This window comes from Aotus nancymaae, unplaced genomic scaffold (genome assembly GCF_030222135.1).
Source record: "Aotus nancymaae isolate 86718 unplaced genomic scaffold, 86718_ANA_hifiasm-v0.15.2.pri h1tg000057l, whole genome shotgun sequence".
Classification (NCBI taxonomy): Eukaryota; Metazoa; Chordata; class Mammalia; order Primates; family Aotidae; genus Aotus; species Aotus nancymaae.
In genome coordinates, this window is record NW_026988471.1 from 54,123,225 (window position 1) to 54,144,301 (window position 21,077).

Consider the following 21,077-nt stretch of genomic DNA (forward strand, 5'->3'; position numbering starts at 1 on the left):
TACAAAAATCAGTTGGGCGAGGTGGCGGGCACCTGTAATCCCAGCTACCTGGGAGGCTGAGGCGGGAGAATCGCTTGAACCAGAGAGGTGGAGGTTGCAGTAAACCGAGATTGCGTCACTGCACTCCAGCCTGGGTGACAAGAATGAGACTGTCTCAAAACAAACAAACAAAAAGCCCAACTGAACATGACTCTATTCATTAATTTAGTGGTGTAGGTAGACCCAAAAAATTAAGACTGATTTAAAGAACAGCTCAGGGCAAGTCTTGCTCACCTGACCTCCTTCTGCCCCCAAAACCCCAACAGAAGATATGCTGGTCTAGGAAACCTGAAGTGGGATAGGGGAGGACTGTGAGAATGCAGGCGCCGCCCCACAGCTAGGCCCCAGATGAGAGTTCCCGCAGGCCTTCATAAGCCTGAGCCCTCAGCCCACGATGTTCAGGGACCAGCGGGCGAAGAGCTAGGACAGGGCGGCCCCGCCTCCAGCAGGCAGCAGAACTGGGCTTCTGGCGTCGGCCGAGATAACTCCAAGCAGTTCTGCCTCAGACTGCGGTATGCGCAGCCGCGGAAAGCCGCGCCCAGTTTTTCCGCCCATAGCCACGACAGCGGCGGCATGGCGGGCGCAGAGCTGAGGGCGGCGCTGGAGCAGCGGCTTAGTGCTCTGGCCATCCACACCGAGGTCGTGGAGCACCCCGAGGTGAGGCCCCTAGGGGTGACCACAGAGACAGGCCCGGTCTGAGTGGGGTGGGTTGTGCTGCACGTCTGTCGGGCGAGGCCGCTAAGATCAGATGTCCCAGGATTAATGTACCGTGAGAACGTCGCTCCTGGAATATTTCCCAGGTCGCAAAATACGAAAAGGACCCTGCAGGGACAGCAGAGACCTTCCGTCTTGGGACCATGAGGTCACTACAAGGAAACTTTTCCTCTTGGGAGTGATTTGCTTACATTTCGTGTTGAGAACTAGCACAACATACGGAGGACTGTGCATCTTAAATCGGTCTGGGGTGTTGGTCAGGTCAGTTTGTCCACTTTTTGTGTAGATAAAATAAGCAAGTGGTTAATAGTGTGTTCAATAGGTACAACGTATCAGGCACCATACCTACAGCAGGACACTGAGGTTCAGAGTGATATTTTTTCTGCCGTGGTCAGGATGATCACAGAGCATGGAGCATGGCAGAAACCATCACTACCCCAAAAAGTGCTGACCAAAATATACATGCCTGTGTTTTCATAAATGGTAACATTTGTTGTGTATTGACGGGAAGTTTTACTTGCAAATATTAGAGAGTCTCGCTCTGTGTCCCAGGCTGGAGTGCAGTAACACGATCTCCGCACACTGCAACTTCTGCCTCCAGGGTTCAAGCGATTCTCCTGCCTCCGCCTGCTGAGTAGCTGGGACTACAGGCACGTGCCACCACGCTTGGCTAATTTTTGTATTTTTGGTAGAGACAGGGCTTCGCCATGTTGGCATGGCTGGTCTCGAATTCCTGACCTCAGGTGATTCTCCCACCTTAGCCTCCCAGTGAGCCACCTCCCTGGGCCACTTCCAAATATTTCACAGAACCAATGTGTAACTTGAGTGGTGCAAGGACATGAAGTTTACCCAAGGCTTGAGTTAACAGTTGATAATGGCTAAATATGGTGATCTACAAAGAGTAGAGAAATATATTAGTATTCCTCACCTTCACGAATATAACATCAAAACTGTAATCATTTTATCTGACCTTCCTCCCTCCCATATAGTCATATATTCTCCCACTTCTTTATGTGTGCATATGCCAGATTTTCTGATGTTCTGTTAGTCTGGATTCTTACTGCCTGCCCACTCACCTTCTTTGTGGTTATTTGTGAAATGGAGGTCGTCACATGGTCTGGATGTAATGGAATGCTAAGGAATAGGAGTCTAGAACTGCTGTAGACGTTGAGAACCAAAAGCTTAAATTTCAAAAATACAGAAAGCTGCTGAGGAATATGAGGACTTGGCCAGTACATGTGAATAGAAAACTAGCCGAAGAAACTGCCTGAGGTCCTGAGATGAGGAAATAAGATGGCATGGGCTTATAATTATTTGGTAATGGGCTGGAGATGGGTCTCTACCAGTGAAATTCAGGGCAATGAGCACTCCCTAACCTTGCTGTTTTCATCCAGCAAGCAAAATATGTATAAATGTGTGTATATGTATACATGCATATTACTTATTTTTAAACTTATGTGATATTTTATAGGTGTTTACAGTTGAAGAAATGATGCCTCATATCCAGCATTTGAAAGGAGCACATAGTAAGAACTTATTTCTTAAAGACAAAAAGAAAAAGAGTTATTGGCTGGTGACAGTTCTTCATGATAGACAAATTAATTTAAATGAGCTTGCCAAGCAGTTAGGTGTTGGGAGTGGAAATCTGCGGCTTGCTGATGAAACAGCCATGCTAGAAAAACTCAAAGTTGGTCAAGGCTGTGCCACACCCTTGGCACTTTTCTGTGATGCTGGAGATGTGAAGTTTGTTCTCGATTCTGCTTTTTTGGAAGGTGGACATGAAAAGGTGTACTTTCATCCAATGACTAATGCTGCAACCATGGGATTGAGCCCTGAAGATTTTCTCACATTTGTGAAGAAGACAGGACATGATCCCATAATACTAAATTTTGATAAAAACAACTAGTTGGGCCAATGTTTAGAATAAATTTCTTTCTGAAAGCTGTTTTTCTTATTTGTAATTTACAAAAAGCATTGTAAGTGTAAGAATATTTGGTATCCTTAGTTTGGTGACTAAACCACTTTAGGAGGATATAGTATTTCATCTTAAAAGAGCTCCTTTTGAGACGGAGTTTCACTCTTGTCCAGGCTGGAGTGCAGTGGTGCGATCTTGGCTTCTTGCAACCAAGCGATTCTCCCGTCTCAGCCTCCTTAGTAGTTGGGATTATAGGCACCTGCTACCATGCTGGGCTAATTTTTGTATTTTTAGTAGAGAATGGGTTTCACCATGTTGGCCAGGATTGTCTCTATCTCTTGACATCGTGATCCGCCCATCTTGGCCTCCCAAAATGCTGGGATTACAGGCTTGAGCCACCATGCCCAGCCACTAGCTTACATCTTTAGGGTGTTATTTTACTTGAAAAAAGCAAGTTGTGAAACAGTATGTATAAAATTATAAGTGTACATAATACAGGGAAAAAATCAAAAGGAATACAGGAATATATTGTTGAGGCCAGGTGCAGGGGCTCCCACCTGTAATCTCTGCTTTGGGAGGCTGAGGCAAGAGGATCAGTTGAGGCCAGGAGTTCCATACCAGCTTGGGCAACAAAGTGAGAGACCCCCATCTCTACAAAAAATTGAAAAATGAGCCAAGTGTGGTGGTTCACTCGTGTAGTCTTAGCATATTGGGAAGCTGGATCACTTAAGCCCAGGAATTCAAGGCTACAGTGAGCTAAGATCACAGCACTGCACTGCAGCCTGGGTGACTGTTTCTTAAAAGACAAAAGTCTTGATAGTGGTTATTTTTGGGAAATGGGGATTAAAGAATAACTCCCCAGCAAGATAATTAAACATGGGGGCAAAGGTAAACACTTTCCATTATTGGAGTTTGTTTATAAACTAGTGATTTTTTTCAGTGAAAAATAATAAACTTTCTATGAAAATATATCTTTACTAAATTTTAATCCAGAAAAACAACTAGGGGTGGAATATGTTATATCATAATCATTGTACTATTAAAGTTACAGGCCAGGTGTGGTGGCTCACACCTGTAATCCTAGCACTTTGGGAGGCTGAGGTAGGTATATTACCCGAAATCAGGAGTTCGAGGCCAACATGGCGAAACCCAGTCTCTACTTAAAATACAAAAATTAGCCAGGCATGGTGATGTGTGCCTGTAGTCCCAGCTACTCAGGAGGCTGAGGCAGGAAAATGGCTTGAACCCAGGAGGCAGAGGTTGCAGTGAGCCGAGACTGTGCCACTGCACTCCAGCTTGGGTGACAGAGTAAGACCCTGTCTCAAAAAAAAAAAAGAAAAGTTACATTTATAGGCTGGAGTGGTCAAATTCCTTGTTCTACTCTTTCCTTCCTTTCTACTACTACACTTAACTAGTCTTAACAAAATATTACATTCAAAAATGTAGTAGTGGAATATATATTACGCTATTAAGGATTTGAGGCCAGTGTGGTGGTTTATGCCTGTAATCCTAGCACTTTGGGAGGCCAAGGGTGGGGGAAGATTGCTTGAGCCCAGGACTTCAAGACTGGCTTGGGCAACATGCTGAAACCCTGTTGCTACAAAACACATAAAAATAGCTGTGCACAATGGTATGCACCTATAGTCCCAGCTGCTTGGGAGGCTCAAGTGGGAGGATTACCGGAGCCCAGGAAGTCCAGGCTGCAGTGAGCAGTGATCCTGGCACTACACTCCAGCCAGGGTGACAGGGTGAGACCCTATCTCCCCACCCCGCAAAAAAGGATTTATTTAGTCTTTGTTCAGAGGTTATAAATGTGAACATGCAATTAGCCAGGCGTGGTGGCACATCCCTGTAATCCCAGCTACTCTGGAGGCTGAAACAGGATGATCGCTTGAACCCAGGAGTTGGAGGTTATAGTGAGCCGAGATCACGCCCACTGCACTCCAGCCTGAGTGACAGAGCAAGAATCCGTCTCAAAAAAAAAAAGAAAAAATATGAACATACTTGTCCAAGTTTCTTCTGTCCTCCAGGCTACAATGAAGTTTTACTCATCCCCTTTCAGTATGTCATCTGAGAGTATAAAATTGCAGGAAAATCTGGAGTCATCTGTTATATAAAAGCTAGTTCAAAAACAAAAAAAAATGATTTTTTTTTTTTTTTTTTTTTTTGAGACTGAGTCTTGCTCTGTCACCGAGGCTGGAGTGCAGTGGTACTATCTCTGCTTACTGTAACCTCCGCCTCCTGGGTTCAAGCGATTCTCCTGCCTCAGCCTCCTGAGTAGCTGGGATTACAGGCACCTGCCACCACACCTGGCTAATTTTTGTGTTTTTAGTAGAGATGGGGTTTCAACATGTTGGCAAGGTTGTTCTCGACCTTTTGACCTCAGGTGATCCACCACGCCTGGCCCAGTTGACATTTTTTAAACCTCACTTAAACAAAATCCTTCTATTAGTGGAGTGAGGATCTGATGTAGGCTATTCCTCTTCTTGTGGTCATGAAAATTCTAGTATTTCCTTCTGGTTCAATCGAATGGGATTGTCTTTTGTTTCTGTTTTTGTTTTTTCTGAAATGGGATATTCTTTAAAGAACCACATTTTCCTAAGTTTGATCATTCAAAAAATAGTTTCCATCTGGTAGAAATATTATACCTAATTTGTACCAAATTGTATTACTAAAAGGCAAAATAAAAGTAATGATAACTTTATTCTAAGGTTCTTATTAGTTTTTACATACTCTGTATTCTATTTCTAACACAAAGTAGACATTTTAGGTTGCTTTGCATATGAAATGAAGTTACCAATGAATACACAGAAATTAAGCACCAAGGTGCTTAATTGGTCTAATTACCCTCCCCACCTTTTTTTTTTTTTTTTCCCTTGAGAGTCTTGCTCTGTCACTCAGGCTGGAGTCCAGTGGCTCTATCTTTGCTCACTACAACCTCCACCTGCTGGGTTCAAGCAATTCTCCTGTCTCAGCCTCCCGAGTAGCTGGGATTACAGGCTCCTGCCACCATGCCCACCTTGCCCTCCCCACCTTATGGCGAAAACAGGCCAGGAAAAACTGACTTGCCCAAGGACAAGGCCAGTTGCTTTTTTTGTCTCCCAAAGTCTATAAGTGAGAATGAGAGATTAATTTGTGCAGTCTATTAGATTATATTTAAACCTATTTTGGGATTGATAAAATTGACAGACTCTCTCCAAACCTCTAATACTTATCCCAAAAGGATTACAACAGAATCAACTAAACAAGGTCATGGGTTACATCTGACAATAATTCTCTAGCAAAAAGGGAAAGGAATAAAATAACACTTGGCTAAAATGGTATCATTTTAAAATGATTACTAACCACTTGTTACAAAAATCACCTCTTGTTTTTATTTTTTTATATTAGTTTGATACGTGAATGTTAATCCAACTTAATTTTTGAAGGAGAAACAAAATAAAAAATGTTTTTTAAAAAACAATCAAACAGTGATGTCTCTTGTCATGAGTTGGATGCCTGTGACTGACATCAGGTATTGCTAAGTAATAAACATTTTGCCATTCAACTCTAAATCCCTTATTAGCATTAGTTTTAAAGGAAATGTTACAGCTTTTATATTATTTGATTTGGTATTTAATAACAGTTATAAGTACAATGGTAGACACTGAAAAAGAAAACCCTTAATAGAAAAGAAAAAGACAATTTAAAATCAGATTTTGTTGAAGTGTGTTATAAGTGCAACTTTATCCATATGCATTCCTTTTAAGGCATTTTCATTGTCCAAATATCTCAACATTTACATCAAGGTTTATATATAAAATGGGCTCCTTTTGTATTAATTCAAGAATTAAAGAAAAAAATACATCTCAGGACTAAGTGTAGCTGAAAAGAAAAACACAAAAATTCACTTTTCTCACAAAAAGTAAGATACGAAAGTCATTTAGCATACATTATTACTCCCCATTGTATTCCAGATTTGGTACAGTATCTTTTTCATTTCCTGACATAAACCATTAAGACAGCACAGGCTGCAGTACTTCATTGTGAGATGGCTACAATTCTATAATATGCACAGTGATTTTAAAAGAGGCTTTTAACATGCCTTGCATGAAAGGTGCTACATACAAACCTGTTTTGTGAACTCTTTGGTAACCACCAATTCAAAAATTTAGACGAAAGCATTTCCACATGGCCAGATCTGAAGCACATTATTGGAGCTCCGCGCCAAAGGTATTACCCTGTATATTGATTCTTCAGTTTCCTTAGGGGTTTAGGTGTTGATTTAGAATAGAGCCAGATAACTTAAAGCATGTCAGACCCCAGTTAGGAAAATGAAAATGGCTCCGATTAGTTTCCAGTTGGCTTTATTATTGTTTGGCAGAAGAAGTTTAAGGAAAGAGTGGCTTCCTACAAAATTTGTTTCTCAAGGTATATTGGAGAAAGTAAAATATTCATGTGGTTACTACTAGCTAATCCTTTCTTGAAATGGGATGAAAATTGTGAAAAATATAATTGAGATTATTCATATTTTTCTAGTCTTAATGTGTTCCCTTGGTTGTCTCTTTAATTGTCCCTTCTCAGGGTCAGCCTACTTTACAGGCTGTTCTTGAGCATATTCTGCTTGAAGCACTAATGTGCTTAACCCAGCATGTTCTCTGTTTTGGGATATTAGTGTTCTGGAGAGGTCAAGCTGTGATACAATTCACCCTCATTGGGCTACCTCACCACTCATTAAATTTCAGCTTTTCAGTAATTGTTCTGGGATGTATTCTAGTTGTGCAAATTAGATGCTAGCCAATATAAATCTAAGTTACCCACTTACTGTATTTAGCCATAACATAATTTCTGTGTTTACTTTTATCTACCTAAAAATGAATGTACATTTTTGACATGCAAGTGTCTCTAGACTGCTCTGACACCTATTACCAATGAATCCAGGGAGTTATGACAGAGAGAGATGTTTCAGAGTCTACAGAATAGGTTTTAAATATTTCTGTTGTATATTATTTGTATGTTAGTAAGAATTCTTTGTATTTACATTTACATAGCACCTTTCATCCAAGAGTTTCAAAATGATTTAATATTAATAGCATTTGGTGGTAAAACCTAAGTTATCGGTGGCACTGAAGTACCTAAGTAAGTTCAAGTTCTTGAAGTTCCATTTCAATTTAAACATACTCTCTTTTTTATTGATAGTCTTTTGGAAAATAGACTATGAACACAACATTGCTACTGGCCTATGAGAGAGAAAGAGAGAGACAGAGAGAGAAGGAGAGGGAGAGAGAAAGAGAGAGGGAGGAGAGAGACTTTTCTCATGGTTACTGGGTTAGTGATGAAACCCACGACTCATAAACCACACACTATGGAATATGGAATTATTCCAAAAAGTTCTTTAGAGCTGGTAATGAAAGCCTAAGAAGTGCACTGTTAAAATTTTAAAAAGTCAGTATCTTTCTCATTTCAGACCTTGAAGAGTACTGATATTGATGTTAAATGATGAATTTGCATCAATGAGTATCAATGTATTTTTTGATTTCATAAGAAAATAAAACTGTGATACAAAATTGGAACTACTAAAAAAATTGATGTTTCCCTGGGTTAACTAAATCTGTTTTTTTGTGCTTCTTCCAAATGTTTAAAGGTAACAAATGCATACAAAAATTTCAAAAGTACCAATAATAGTTATCAACTTTAATGTAATATTATAAAGGAGAAAAACAAAAAGTCATTAATAAATGATAGCCTTAATTATAAATGAGTTTCTGGCAAAATGCAGATCATAGTAAGTTATTTACATTATTTTTGCCATAAGAAAACTTCTTAAGCAATAGTCAGCTCTCAGGTTAAAAAAATACACACACATACATAACCCAATACCAAAGAAAAGAAATGAGTTAAAGCACAATAGCTTTATCCTAGGAATGCCATTTGCTGGAAAACCATCTTACTAAAAAAGTTTCAGAAAAACACTCTTTACCTTGGATTAATGTATGCATGCTTAGTGTTGCTTAATGGAGAATGTAGAAAGGTTAATATCCCTATAAATTTTTTATAACTCCTATTTCATTATGGATTTTTCAGATTTATCTTATAAACTGAATTTGTTTTGCATCAAAATAATTGGCTTTAAGGGAAAAAAAAGTACCAACACATGCAGTCTGCTAACGAAATAAGGCTCTGACATGCCAAAACAATTCTGTCTGTATCTTGCTATATAGTACATTCCACAAAATACTACAGCATTTAATTTAGATTTACACAACTAAATATAAATGGCTAGATTTTGGCTAATACTTAGCAGAAGCATTAAGCAAACATGGATAAATTCATAAAACAAATGATGAAAAGAGCAGATTGTTCTTGGAGTACTTTAAACACTTAACTTTAAAACACTTGGTCCTTAGCGAGAGATCGTCCTTTATTCAGTAGATCTTAACAGTACAAGGTACAGTAAGTCCTAAAACCTTTTAAAAATTTTGGCAGTTGAATCCAGTAGTGCTCCTTGATTCAAGGAATGAAGGTTTGTATTTCTTGCCTGCTCTATTCACGAAGGACTGTTAAAAGTCTCCTTAAAGATTTTAAAAAATGATTCCTATAGTTGCTAGGTGTCTTGTTACTTCAGAAATAAAGGCTTCATACTGAGAAACTGAAGGACACTTTTCTCTCTGTATTTAGTTGGAAGGTAGAAAGAAGAAAGAAAATATAAGAAAAGCTTGAAGATAAGAGATACAAAATACAGAGCAGCCACTATAAGAACAGCATGCACCAGATATTTCTGTAAGAATGAGAATGACAGAAAATCAGAGATAATTTTTGAGTGGGGTTTATCATAGAAAAGGTATTTAGTTTATTCTCATCAATTTTCAAGAAAATTGTGGGGAAGTTGTATTCCTATCACAAAAGAATTCAAACTAAAAAAGTAATTCCAAGAACATAATTCACTAGTAAAATTATATGTAAAGTGAGAAAAAAAAACTTAAAAAAAAAAAATACTTGTTCCCTGCGCTAAGTAAAAACCCATGGCAGCCAACTAATATTGCTTCACTAGTAAGTAGGACAGAAGGTCAATGAATTAAGCAAGCAATATTTACATCTGTTAATGCAATATGCACTTGTTTCATACTTAATTTGGTTAGTTTGTATAAATGAGACTAATCTCATTTACATTTTAAGCAGGAAACTCACCACTTGGCCCACATGTCATGTAGTGGGTAACAGAATTAGGAGCTTTGTTGCTCCCTAGACCTGATTTTTGAATTTCTGCTTTCTTGTACTTTGTCCACATCTGCAGGAGAAAAGCATTTTCATGTTATTTAGTCAAAGATTTAACAAAATACAATTCAGAAGACAAGAAATGCACTCTCACTGAGTAGGGCAAGGAGAAGGAATCTGTAACTGTCTGGGAAAAATATTAATCTCACAGGCATCTCAATACTTAAAGATTGATTTTTATATTTTAAAGCTGTAAGTAATATTCCTAGGAAAGGAATTTTTTTAAACAAACTATAACAATTACATTTTCCCCCTTTAGTACCAGATAGCATTACTTACTATGTTTATTTACTAAATGGTCACCATACAGTTTTAAAGTAAACATAATCTTGCATGCAGTAGCAAAACCATCTGGAATGAAATATTTGTATTATTTACTAAGAAAACCAAGGTTTGATACATATTTTATAGGCAAATAATGATCCTCCTTACATTGGTTATAGCTAAAATTGCTTTGGTCAAAGGGGATGCAGTGCGTAAGAATATGTTTATGTCACACAAATCAATGGGTATAATTTCCAGAAACCTAAACCAGGAATACTGAAAGCTCCAGCTTCATCATTTATAAAATCAGGGTTTATATTTCAATAGTTTTACAAAGAATCCTTTGGGAAACTGTAGACTATTTATGGAGGTGTCTTAGAGGAAATAAGTGCAACTGCTCAATTAAGTCAGAGTTGTTTTACTTCAAATGAAATTAGTTTTTTTAAAATTTGGGGCATCTTTATAAGATTTCGCTTACAGAAAGTGTTATGGGGGAATTTTATGCCTCCACAGCAGGTGATGATTTCTAAAGTCTAGACTGTATTTTCCAACAGTCTTCAGGACACATGGGCATGGTATATATTTGTCTTACAGGCACAGTGTATTTAAAAACAAAAAAAAACATACTGTCTATATATGTATAGCCATTGGGGTAGGAAATAGTTCTTTCCTCTAAGTCTAATTTTGTAAAATAATCACATGGTTTTTGATATAATAGCATGTGACTTCTCAATGAATTTTGAATGAATAATATTTTAAAGGTCAGATTTATGATATCTAAATAGTTGAAATAGCTGTGAAATAATCTTTGACTCAATATGGAAAAGAAATAACACTAATTATAACATTTGCATCATATATTGCCCCCATTTAATCTCAACTATATTTACTATTAAGTTTTATTACTGGCTTATGAAAAAACAAAAGGGAAAATATTAGCACCAAATGTATTTGAAATGTTAGGACTGACTGCACAGTAATTAACAATAAAACAGAGGATGCAAAAAGTACATTAGGTAGTACTAAAATATGAAAATCTTCTGATTGTGTTCATTTGACTACCTGCACCAGAACCATTTTTTTTTTGTAATAGCTATAAGAAAAAAAAGTATGATTATAAAGGAGACAAATTTCGCTAGGCAAATATTCTCTATAGATTTTTTTCGTTGGCCCAGTTAATAACAACTTAATACAGTAACAACAAGTATAACATAATTTCATCCCCACATGGTCACATTTCAAGGCATTCCTTCCAGGTGCCAGGCTGCATCATTATCAGTAATATTTAGGCTAAATCAAAATGGCAAAAACGTTCCAGAGAGAGCGCTAAGATGTATTCCTCTCAAAGTAAACGGATCAGGGTTATGGGTTTTTTTGTTTTTAGCATTCTGGGAGTTCAGAGATTCAAATTTAGCTAATCAGCTTTAAAAGTATTGTGAACACAAAAATAAAAGTTTTTTGCACTAGAGTCAAAGTTAACAAATATATATATATTTTTTAGCTAAAGAGTTTGTATTTATTCTTAGTTCTAAACTTTGTTCTACTAGAAAGACACTTGTTTAAATGGTTACAAATTCTAATTTTTCATTTTAGTACAATTATTCATTATTAAAAATTCTGTTTTAAGGACATACATGTATAATTTAATAATGGATTAATTATAGAAGTAACAATTTTTTACAACTTTGTAAACTTGCTACCCTTTTTGATTAGAAGTAAAAATGCAAATTTCCAACACAATGAATATAATTTGGTTTATTTCTCTTTGACTCTATATAGAAAAAGAACTGGAAAAACTATTGTATTAACTGATTTCAAGTATAGAAGTCATCTTGAAGAAAAGACAGTTACTTGAGCTCTGATATTTATCAGATGATTAAAAGTGCAGAGAAGAAACAATAAATACAAATGTTCCTGGTCACTGTGTAAATCACATTTAAATTTGATGGGGTTTTCTATGAATAACACTAAGTTTATGAGTATTAACAATCTTTTAAATCTGAAAAATGTTTTATAAATATGGGTATTAATTAATATTTGCTATATAAAGTATTGAATTATTAACTATTTCTTTAAAAATAAAACAGGACAGATGGCCTAAGTAAATGGCAAAAGAAAATGATGTAATTTTACATTTTTCCTACTGATACTGTACATGTGCAATATAAAGTACACATTCTGGAAGAAAAAAAGAAAGGAGTGAGAGGAAGAGCAAGTGAGGGGTGGGAAGAGGAGGAAGGGAGGGAGGAAATGAGCATTTTTTTCCAGAAGCAACAAAGCAAACATGACTTAGAAATGTCTTCTTGGTAAGAAAGCATGCAACTGTTTTAACATGCTTCTGTATATCAAAGTAACAATCTTATCAGGCAACAAAAATGTGAAGGAGGAGGATGTATGGTTAAGGTTTTTAAAGGCATGCAGAAAATGGACAAAGCAATTAATATTTCATGCAGGCTTTGGTGTGGGTACGCATTCACATTAATATACATGCCATCATGTATAGCTGAACAGTATGCAACAATTTTAAATAAAAAAGATAAACCTAACCAAATGCTATTTTGTTAACAGCAACTTTTCAAATCATATTAGAGCAGTATATATCAAATAACATCAACATATTATATTGTGCAGTTTTGATCATATACAACCATATTCATACCAAACAGTTTGATTATCCTCAGAAACCAACAATTCGGCTTCTGTGTCATCAGGATAGAGACATGCAGGAGTGATAAGATTATTGCTATTTATAGAAAACTGTAGGTTACTGTTACTAGGGTTCTGATGATCAGAAAACTGTTTATTATCTCTCTGTGCAGGTTTATCCAAAGAGGCAGAAGCCTGGTCAGTTATTCTGGGGACTGGCCTAGGAGGTAAACCACTTATGTTACTAACTAATTCTGTATTCAGGGATAAAAATGGCTGAGACGAATAAGCCACAGTAAATGACCCTATGCTATCTTTTGCCAATATTCCGAATGCATCCGTTGGCATAGTAATAGTGGCAAAAGTTTGGTTTAGAAAATGTGACCTTTCCATTCTTGAGTTTCTAGCCTGGGCATATAGAGGCTCAGGCATGTCTGTAGCTAAATCATTTTGGGAATAAGAACCTATAGTATGTGTTGGGCTGTCAAGTATATGACAGGACCACTGGTGTAAATGGTACTCACTAGATGCTGTAGTGGTGTTGCTGTCAGCAGCAGCTGGTGGTGAATCAACTGATACAGGCAGTCTACTGTCCTTGGTCAAAAAATCATGGATGCTTGTCCTTCGTGTAGTTCCTTCAGCAGTAGAGATCACGCTGCTTGCACGAGGTAAAGTGGCATAAGGGTTACTATCTTTTGATTGTCGTGACAGAGAAGATTCTTTTACTGATTTTATCTTTCCTTGAGTGCCTGGTGTAGGTTTTCCTGCAGAACTAATGAAGTAGGTATCTTCAGTTTTTCGAGGACCGGGTCTCAAAAACTCAGGCTTAGTTGTCCGTCTATCATAGAAGTCCCCTGGGGTTTTTCCACTTACTGACCTGGCCAGACCACAGCTAACTGGTTTGTCTTTTCCCAAAAAGTCAGAAGAGACAGACAAACTTTTCATTACTTCATCTAAAAGATTCTCTTGACTTGAGGACTTGATCTGTTTAAAAAAAAAATTCAAAGCAGATTAGTGAATACAGTGCATGTTTTTACTTTTCTGATTTAGCAGCCTGTGCAATATAAAATTGTGGGTATCTCTTGACACTCCTTAACTTAAAAAAAAAAAGTTCTGAAGTTCAATTATAGAAACTTGTGGTGTTCATCTAAATTAAGGTTATCATAGATAAAACTAACCTGTATTGAGGTAAGCTTATTGCTTTCTTCCAAAAACTGTTGGAGAGTAACAACTTCACTCCCTGGGGAACCAGTTTTGATCTTGTGATGTTGACTCTCTAGTGTTTCAGGTATTTTGTGTTGGAGCACTGGACTTGATCTGGTCTGTCTTTTCAAGTACTGGATTGGACTGCTACCACTGCTGGACCAAGCCTCATGATCATGAAGCAGGCTAAATTCTCCACTGCTGTGGCTTTGTGGCCTGCTTTGGTTATTAACTGCACCTGCTTTTGGGAGTAAATGGGGTGTTGAGATTTCAGTAATAGAAATGAGATTAATACTTTATGAGTAATAACATTTGTTAACTGTGTCCTAATTATAGGAACAGCCAAATTTACTTTCAAGCTTTATTTAGAAATGCGTAGTAAACCATGTCAATCTTTTGTCACTCTAACAATTGTCTGCCATAGCCTGCTTCCTTGTTTTGTCAAACTGACAACTCTTGTAAGCTCCACAAGGGCAAAGACTTGCTTTTACCACCACATTCAGAGCCTAAACAGAGCTTCATACAAAGCATTCACTACATTTGATGAGTAAATGAATTAATAAATAAATGGGTGAATAATACATTTCTTAAAATTCAGGTTCAAATAGTTATAAAATGCTTCACAGGCTGGGTATGGTGGCTCACGCTTGTACTCCCAGCACTTCGGGAGGCCAAGGCAGGCAGATCACCTGAGGTCAGGAGTTCAAGACCAGCCTGGGCAATATGGTGAAACCCTGTCTCTTCTAAAAATACAAAAAATTAGCCTGGTGTGGTGGTGCATGCCTGTAGTCCCAACTACTCAGGAGGCTGAGGCAGGAGAATCACTTGAACCCAGGAGGCGGAGGTTGCAATAAGCCAAGATCGTGCCACTGTACTCTGGCCTGGATGACAGAGCAAGACTACATCTCCAAAAGTAAAATAAAATAATATAAAATAAAATGCCTCACAATTTAGGACAAGAACATGATTAGATGATTTTTATTTTTTTGAGACAGAGTCTCACTCTGTCGCCCAGGCCAGAATGCAGTGGCACAATTTCTGCTCACAGCAACCTCCGCCTCCTGGGTTCAAGCAATTCTCTTGCCTCTGCCTCCCGAGTAGCTAGGATTACAGGCATGTGCCACCATGCCCAGCTAATTTTTGTACTTTTAGTAGAAACAGAGTTTCACCATGTTGGCCAGGCTGGTCTTGAACTCCTGACCTCAAGGATCTGCCCACCTCAGCCTCCCAAAGTACTGGGACTATAGGTGTGAGCCACAGCGCCTGGCTCATTAGGTGAATTTTATATCATTTCAGTATGTTAAGACCAACAACTTATAAGTGCAGAAAATTCTATTTTAATTCTTTGCTTCTCCAAGAAGTCCTTATTACTACTTGAAGGCTTCTCTGTTCATCCTACATGAATAACTTTAAACATTTAAAAAATTTAAATATCATACATATAAGTAAAGTCAAATAGAGACATGAAGCAATTACTTACAACATTTCAGTAAAAGTATAAAATCAAATATGTAGTGCTTTATTCTTTTTTAAATGTCTTGATCATCTTATTGTTCCTGCTGTCCACTGTTGATATGGTGCCTATATAACCTTAAAAGACTCAGTTGACATTAAGCAACTATATAAAATGCAAATTAGCTAGTTCTAGAATTAAACTCCCTCAAATCTATGGTGTTCCTTAAGAGTAGTGATTTGTTTTGATCACTAACAAACTACACAGTATATCAAAGCAGAAGATGCAACTTTCCCTGGTTTCCCAGTCACAGAGTAAAGTGGGCCATGAAAGTATTTGACTCAAGTTACCTAACATTTTTACAAAATTAAGAGTTTCTTAAATTTTCAAATCAGAAAAAAAATCACCTTTTCAGACTACATTTTTTCTCCTGGATATAAAACCATTTTTAATTAATTTATTTATTTCTTTTAAGGCTAGTCAAGTGAAGTAGTGGGATTGGAGAAGGAAAAAAGACATCTGAAAAACGATGATAAAAATTTAAAAAAAAAATCCCACCTCAAAATTAGGTATTTCAGATCACTGTAACAATGTCATAGCATTAATTAAATAAAATTACAACTGAGACATCTTGTAACTTGACAATTCTGGAGTATAGATGATAACGATGGTATATTGGTTAAATAATTCAGAGGCTGGATGAGGTGGCTCACTTGAGCTCAGGAGTTCGAGACCAGCCTGGGCAACAGGTTAGAGACCTTGTCTCTATTAAAAATACAAAAAACCAGCCAGACAGACATGGTGGCGTGGTCCTCTGTAGTCCCAGTTACTCGGGAGGCTGAGGTGGTAGGATTGCTTGAGGCAGAAGGGAGGTAGAAGTTGCAATGAGTTGAGATAGCACCACTGCACTCCAGCCTAGGTAACACAGCAAGAACCTGTCTCAAAAAACAACCTTCCAGGCCAGGTGTGGTGGCTCTCACCTGTAATCCCAGCACTTTGGGAGGTTGAGGCAGGTGGATCACCTGAGGTCAGGAATTCAAAACCAGCCTGGCCAACATGGTGAAACCCCATGTACACTAAAAATACAAAATAATTAGCTGGGGGTGGTGGTGGTTGGCACCTGCAGTGCCAGCTACTCAGGAGGCTGAGGGAGGAGAATGGCTTGAACCTTGGAAGTGGAGGTTGCAGTGAGCAGAGATCACACCACTGCACTCCAGCCTGGGCTGAAGCAAGACTCCATCTCAAAATAAACAAACAAACCACTTCCAGAATCTGAGTAGGCAGTATATCTTTGAGGAAAAGGTATCAGTTAAGGTTTCCAGACATTTACTTAAATACCCCACCTTGGAATGCATATTTAAAAATTAAAATATTCATGAAATAATTCTTTTTATGAGCCAAATGCATTTATATAGTTCTTGTTCTATATATATATATATATATACACATACAAATAGTTGCTTCTCAAATTACACACAAAATCCTTACCCTTATTTTGTGGATAAATGAAGCCAAACATATTTCTAAAATATGAGCAATGTGAGTTCAATGTCCATGCATTATGAGAAAATGAAGGACAACCATTTTCACGTCAAAGACAAAATGTCAGTAAAATAAGGACGTATAGATAATTTTGAAGTATAAATATTACCGTAAGACTTTTATCTGTGAAGACTGAAAACTGAAACCAAATAACTGCTCCTGTTTTTACATTTGTATACATTGAAATACATTTGTATTACAATGTGAAAAGTATAAAATATTCCCAACAACTATGTTCCAAACATAGATGATTTGGATTTCATACTTTACCCCAGGAACTTCATCCCATCTCCCACCTTAAAATACTGGAAATGGATGGAGTGCATTAATAAATTTACCTACAGCATACCTTTGACTTCATGTAGGGAAGCATTATTATTGCTATTGCTAGTGGATGTTCTGCCACTATCAAGGCTGGCTGGTCTTGAAGCTAAATGAAAAAATCAGGAGACAGTGTGATAAAACTTCTAGCTGATGATGCTGATGAGTTTTTACATTCTGATTACAGAATGCTTTGAGGAAGCAATCATGCATACTTTCACAGGCTGAGCATGCCCACAGATTAGAAAGCAAATTTCCAGATAATTCATTGAGACACTTTAGAGCAGAGCACTTCTGAAACAATAGTTCAGATTCAGAGAGAGAGAAAATGCATATTTAGATTTGAAAATGAGTTCTAGATGGATATGCCAGGAGTGTTTTAGTTGAATAGAATGACATATCTCCTCAGATCCCCCAAAATGCTACTGATTGGTTCACTTACAACAGATCAGACAAGGAACTCTCTACATTGCAAAGATGCCAGGAAGAGGAGGAATATAAGCATTTATATAGTTAATGTCCTGTATTCCTATCCATAATGAGGGAAACAACTGTAGTTAACACTGCCCTATGCTAACTCTTAAAACCCTGCTTACATTTAAAATTCTTTTAACATGTTATCCACTTATTGCTAATAGTTTGGTGAGACATGATTTTCCAGACAGAAACTGAAAAGTCTGAAATACTCAACACCGCCCCAAAATTGGCTTCTTTTTGAGTCAGAGTCTTGCTCTGTTGCCGAGACTGGAACGCAGTGGCATGATCTTGGCTCATTGCAACCTCTGCTTCCTGGGTTCAAGTGATTCTCCTGCCTCAGCCTCCCAAGTAGCTGGAATTACAGGCACCTGCCACCATGCCCAGCTAATTTTTATATTTTTAGTAGAGATGGGGTTTCTCCATGTTGGCCAGGCTAGTCTTGAACTCCTAACCTCAGGTGATCTGCCCACCTCAGCCTCCCAAAGTGTTGGGATTACAGGCGTGAGCCACCGCACCTGGCCCAAAAATTGGTTTCTTAAAGTTCATCCTTTAAAACAGATATTTTTAATATGTTTAACTAATATGTATCTTAAATTGGCATTTTAAAACAATAGTAAAATGCAACTCTTATAACTTTTACCTTATACAAAAATGGCAACAAAATTACCTTGGAGGACTGTGCAGGCATACTTTATAAATGACCTTGGCTAAAATAGAGAACATTTAGATGAAGCAATTATCTTAAAAGAGGCAGAAAGGAGTATCAGTTTTGAAGAAACAGTAGAGGTAACTATGAGATGCAGGACAGAGAAAACATGCTTGCTGGCAATGCCATATTCACCTATTAAATGCAAGAGTACTAGCATCCCCATTCTGTATTTAATGTGTACTCTTTAAATAAAGTTCATTATCTTACCATGAACTCTTGATCCCGTGCTAGAATCATCACTAACACCTTGTGGACTTATGTCTTCAAAGGATGTAGTATCTACATAAAATAGCAAAATGGATATAAAGATATTTTTGTAATAAAAAATTATAAAATTTTATTTACACAGAATATGGAAATTGTTTTTCAGTCATGTATAACACAGCTTGACTTAACATATTTCATAGACTCAACCAGAAACTGGAACCAGGAATAAGAAAAATGGCAACTCTAATGAGAGTTGACTTGCTTAGGGAAAACACCAGAAGCAATGAAACAATCTCCCCTCTGACCCTGCAACCAAAGCAAGAGCCTGGGTTGTTCTAGGTAGTTCTGTTGGAAGTTGTAGTGCTTTTAATTTTTAGAAAACTAACATTGCCTTCTTTTATCACTCTTTACCTGGTTTACTTCTCCTTTTCTTGTTAATTCATTAGCTGTTTATTATGAAAGGAGGCCTGGAAAAGATTTTAGTTATTTGTATAATGTTTTAGATTTTTGAAATGATTTGAAATTTCCTCCAAATCAAATACAGATCATGTTTTGATAATTATTTTAGGTTGTTGCTTTTTAAAAAGTACACAGGGAAAAGTCAAATTAAAATTCTTGTTGCTAACAGTTACACCACAGTGCAAATAGCAGACGGCCTATACCTTTATTATTAACCAACTGCTTGGATCTGAAGCCTGCAGAAGAGTTGACAGTTGAAAAGTTGATGGCTGTAGTAGAGAAGGCCATAGCTCCCAATTCTTTTCTCCTTTTACCCGTTGAAATATCATCAGGAACCTCCAAATTCTCAGTACTACCTGTCCACTGTCCTGCTAGGACCATGGACTGCACCAGGTCATTCATGGCTGGGATGCAAATGGAAGCAAATGAATCAGCATGGTTAATGTATTTGTTCATATTTCTATTTTGTAGTATAAATACGCTGGTTTTTGTCTATGAATTAATGCAAATAAACATCAAAAACTACAACCACATGGTCATTGAAATTATGACATGCATTCAGCTAAATGAAATGAGTAGGCCAAAGGCTGATAAATTTCAATAAATACTTTTATCCCACCTCCACCCCCTTTAAAAGACAGAGAAAGGAATTTTACTATGTACGACTGCCATGCTTTTGTGCAGGGAATGTGCACTTCAATTAGAAGCCTTTACAATGTGGTTTTGTGGTGACAAAAATGGAATGAATAAAGGTAAGATGGAGAGCAATTCTTATGTAGCATAATTATTGAAAATGAAAGTCCTTGGTCAGAGCAGGTTACTGAAGAAATTACTCATTTTAATGACTCAATAAGTATACCATTCGATAAAAACCTGAAAGAGATGATATCCAAAGTGACAGACATTTAATGTGATTATGTAACTACCCATGCCAGATCAAAAAAGAAAATCCAGAATATTATTATTTAAAGAATGACAAGTATTTTCAAGGGTTATTGGCCATTTTATTTATTTAATTAATCTGGTTCATTAAAGGAAATTAATTTCTAATGCTAAACATTTTGTTACATGCTCCTTAAGTAAACTTTTTTGGGAAAAAAAATCTCTATGGCATATAAAATAAAGGGTTTTTTTCCTGCCAATTTTTAGAAAGCACTGGAAATTTATGAGTACATTACATGTATGACTAGACATATGCATGTGTATGTATCAGTGGACATACGCATAATTCTGTCAAATTCTGTGCCACTTGAAAAAAAATTCTTCCAGCTCCTTATATTAGAGGAAGACTGACCTCTGCAAAATAAGGAAATTGGCGCAGTCCAGAGAAAGGTTAGTGAAAAATTAGTAATGAAAGCCAGTGTAGTCATTTGAAAGAAGCTGAACTGTCATAAAGTCTTACACATGGAACGACGGTAGCAGGCCTTCATTTTGTCTTTATCCTTCGGTCTGTTCCTCAAAAAGGGCAGTCTTTTCAGTGCAACCACTTTAATGTCAGAGCATGAGGAAAAACAGAAACAGGGAAATGAAAGAAAAAAGGGAGAAGAACAGATGGGAGTTAAATGTTGAAATTAAAGGACAGAAATGAATGTTTGAGTTTTAGCTATGTGTGCTATATTAAGGCTATTATTGTCATGCTGCTGAGTGATAATGAAATATGAAATATGTACTTTGATATTTTAAAATACTGGGAAAAGCACTGAAGACAATGATGAGGAACATATACTTTTAAAGCTTGGATTGTTATAGTCCTATAAAAACCGGAACTGATTAGAATTACTTATGCAGGGATCAATTTTCCTAGTTAAATTGTAAAGGTAAACCTTTAAAATGAAGGTTATTGGTGGTTCACAGAGTCTACATGATGAAAATGT

General features: G+C 37.2%; 2 protein-coding genes across 9 annotated transcripts in view; one reads left to right on the top strand and one right to left on the bottom strand.

The window, feature by feature from the left end:
• Positions 1-580: 580 nt before the first annotated feature.
• Positions 581-5,372, top strand: LOC105734368 (putative prolyl-tRNA synthetase associated domain-containing protein 1). Its single transcript, XM_012477149.2, has 2 exons — positions 581-696; positions 2,225-5,372. The coding sequence occupies exons 1-2, from the start codon at positions 613-615 to the stop codon at positions 2,657-2,659; spliced, it is 519 nt and encodes a 172-aa protein (XP_012332572.1). The 5' UTR covers positions 581-612; the 3' UTR covers positions 2,660-5,372.
• Positions 5,353-21,077, bottom strand: part of CCDC88A (coiled-coil domain containing 88A) — a 123,801-nt gene continuing 108,076 nt past the window's right edge. For 2 of the 8 annotated variants that reach the window (XM_064364115.1, XM_064364114.1), the window contains exons 26-34: positions 20,606-20,689; positions 19,407-19,607; positions 18,745-18,816; positions 17,380-17,460; positions 14,011-14,276; positions 13,710-13,816; positions 13,357-13,487; positions 9,836-9,935; positions 5,353-9,315 (exon numbers count right to left, since the gene is read on the bottom strand). In XM_064364115.1, the coding sequence (XP_064220185.1) occupies positions 9,871-9,935; positions 13,357-13,487; positions 13,710-13,816; positions 14,011-14,276; positions 17,380-17,460; positions 18,745-18,816; positions 19,407-19,607; positions 20,606-20,689 (1,007 nt within the window). In that variant the 3' untranslated portion in view covers positions 5,353-9,315; positions 9,836-9,870. The other 6 variants (XM_064364110.1, XM_064364109.1, XM_064364113.1 and 3 more) reach the window with 5 other exon arrangements.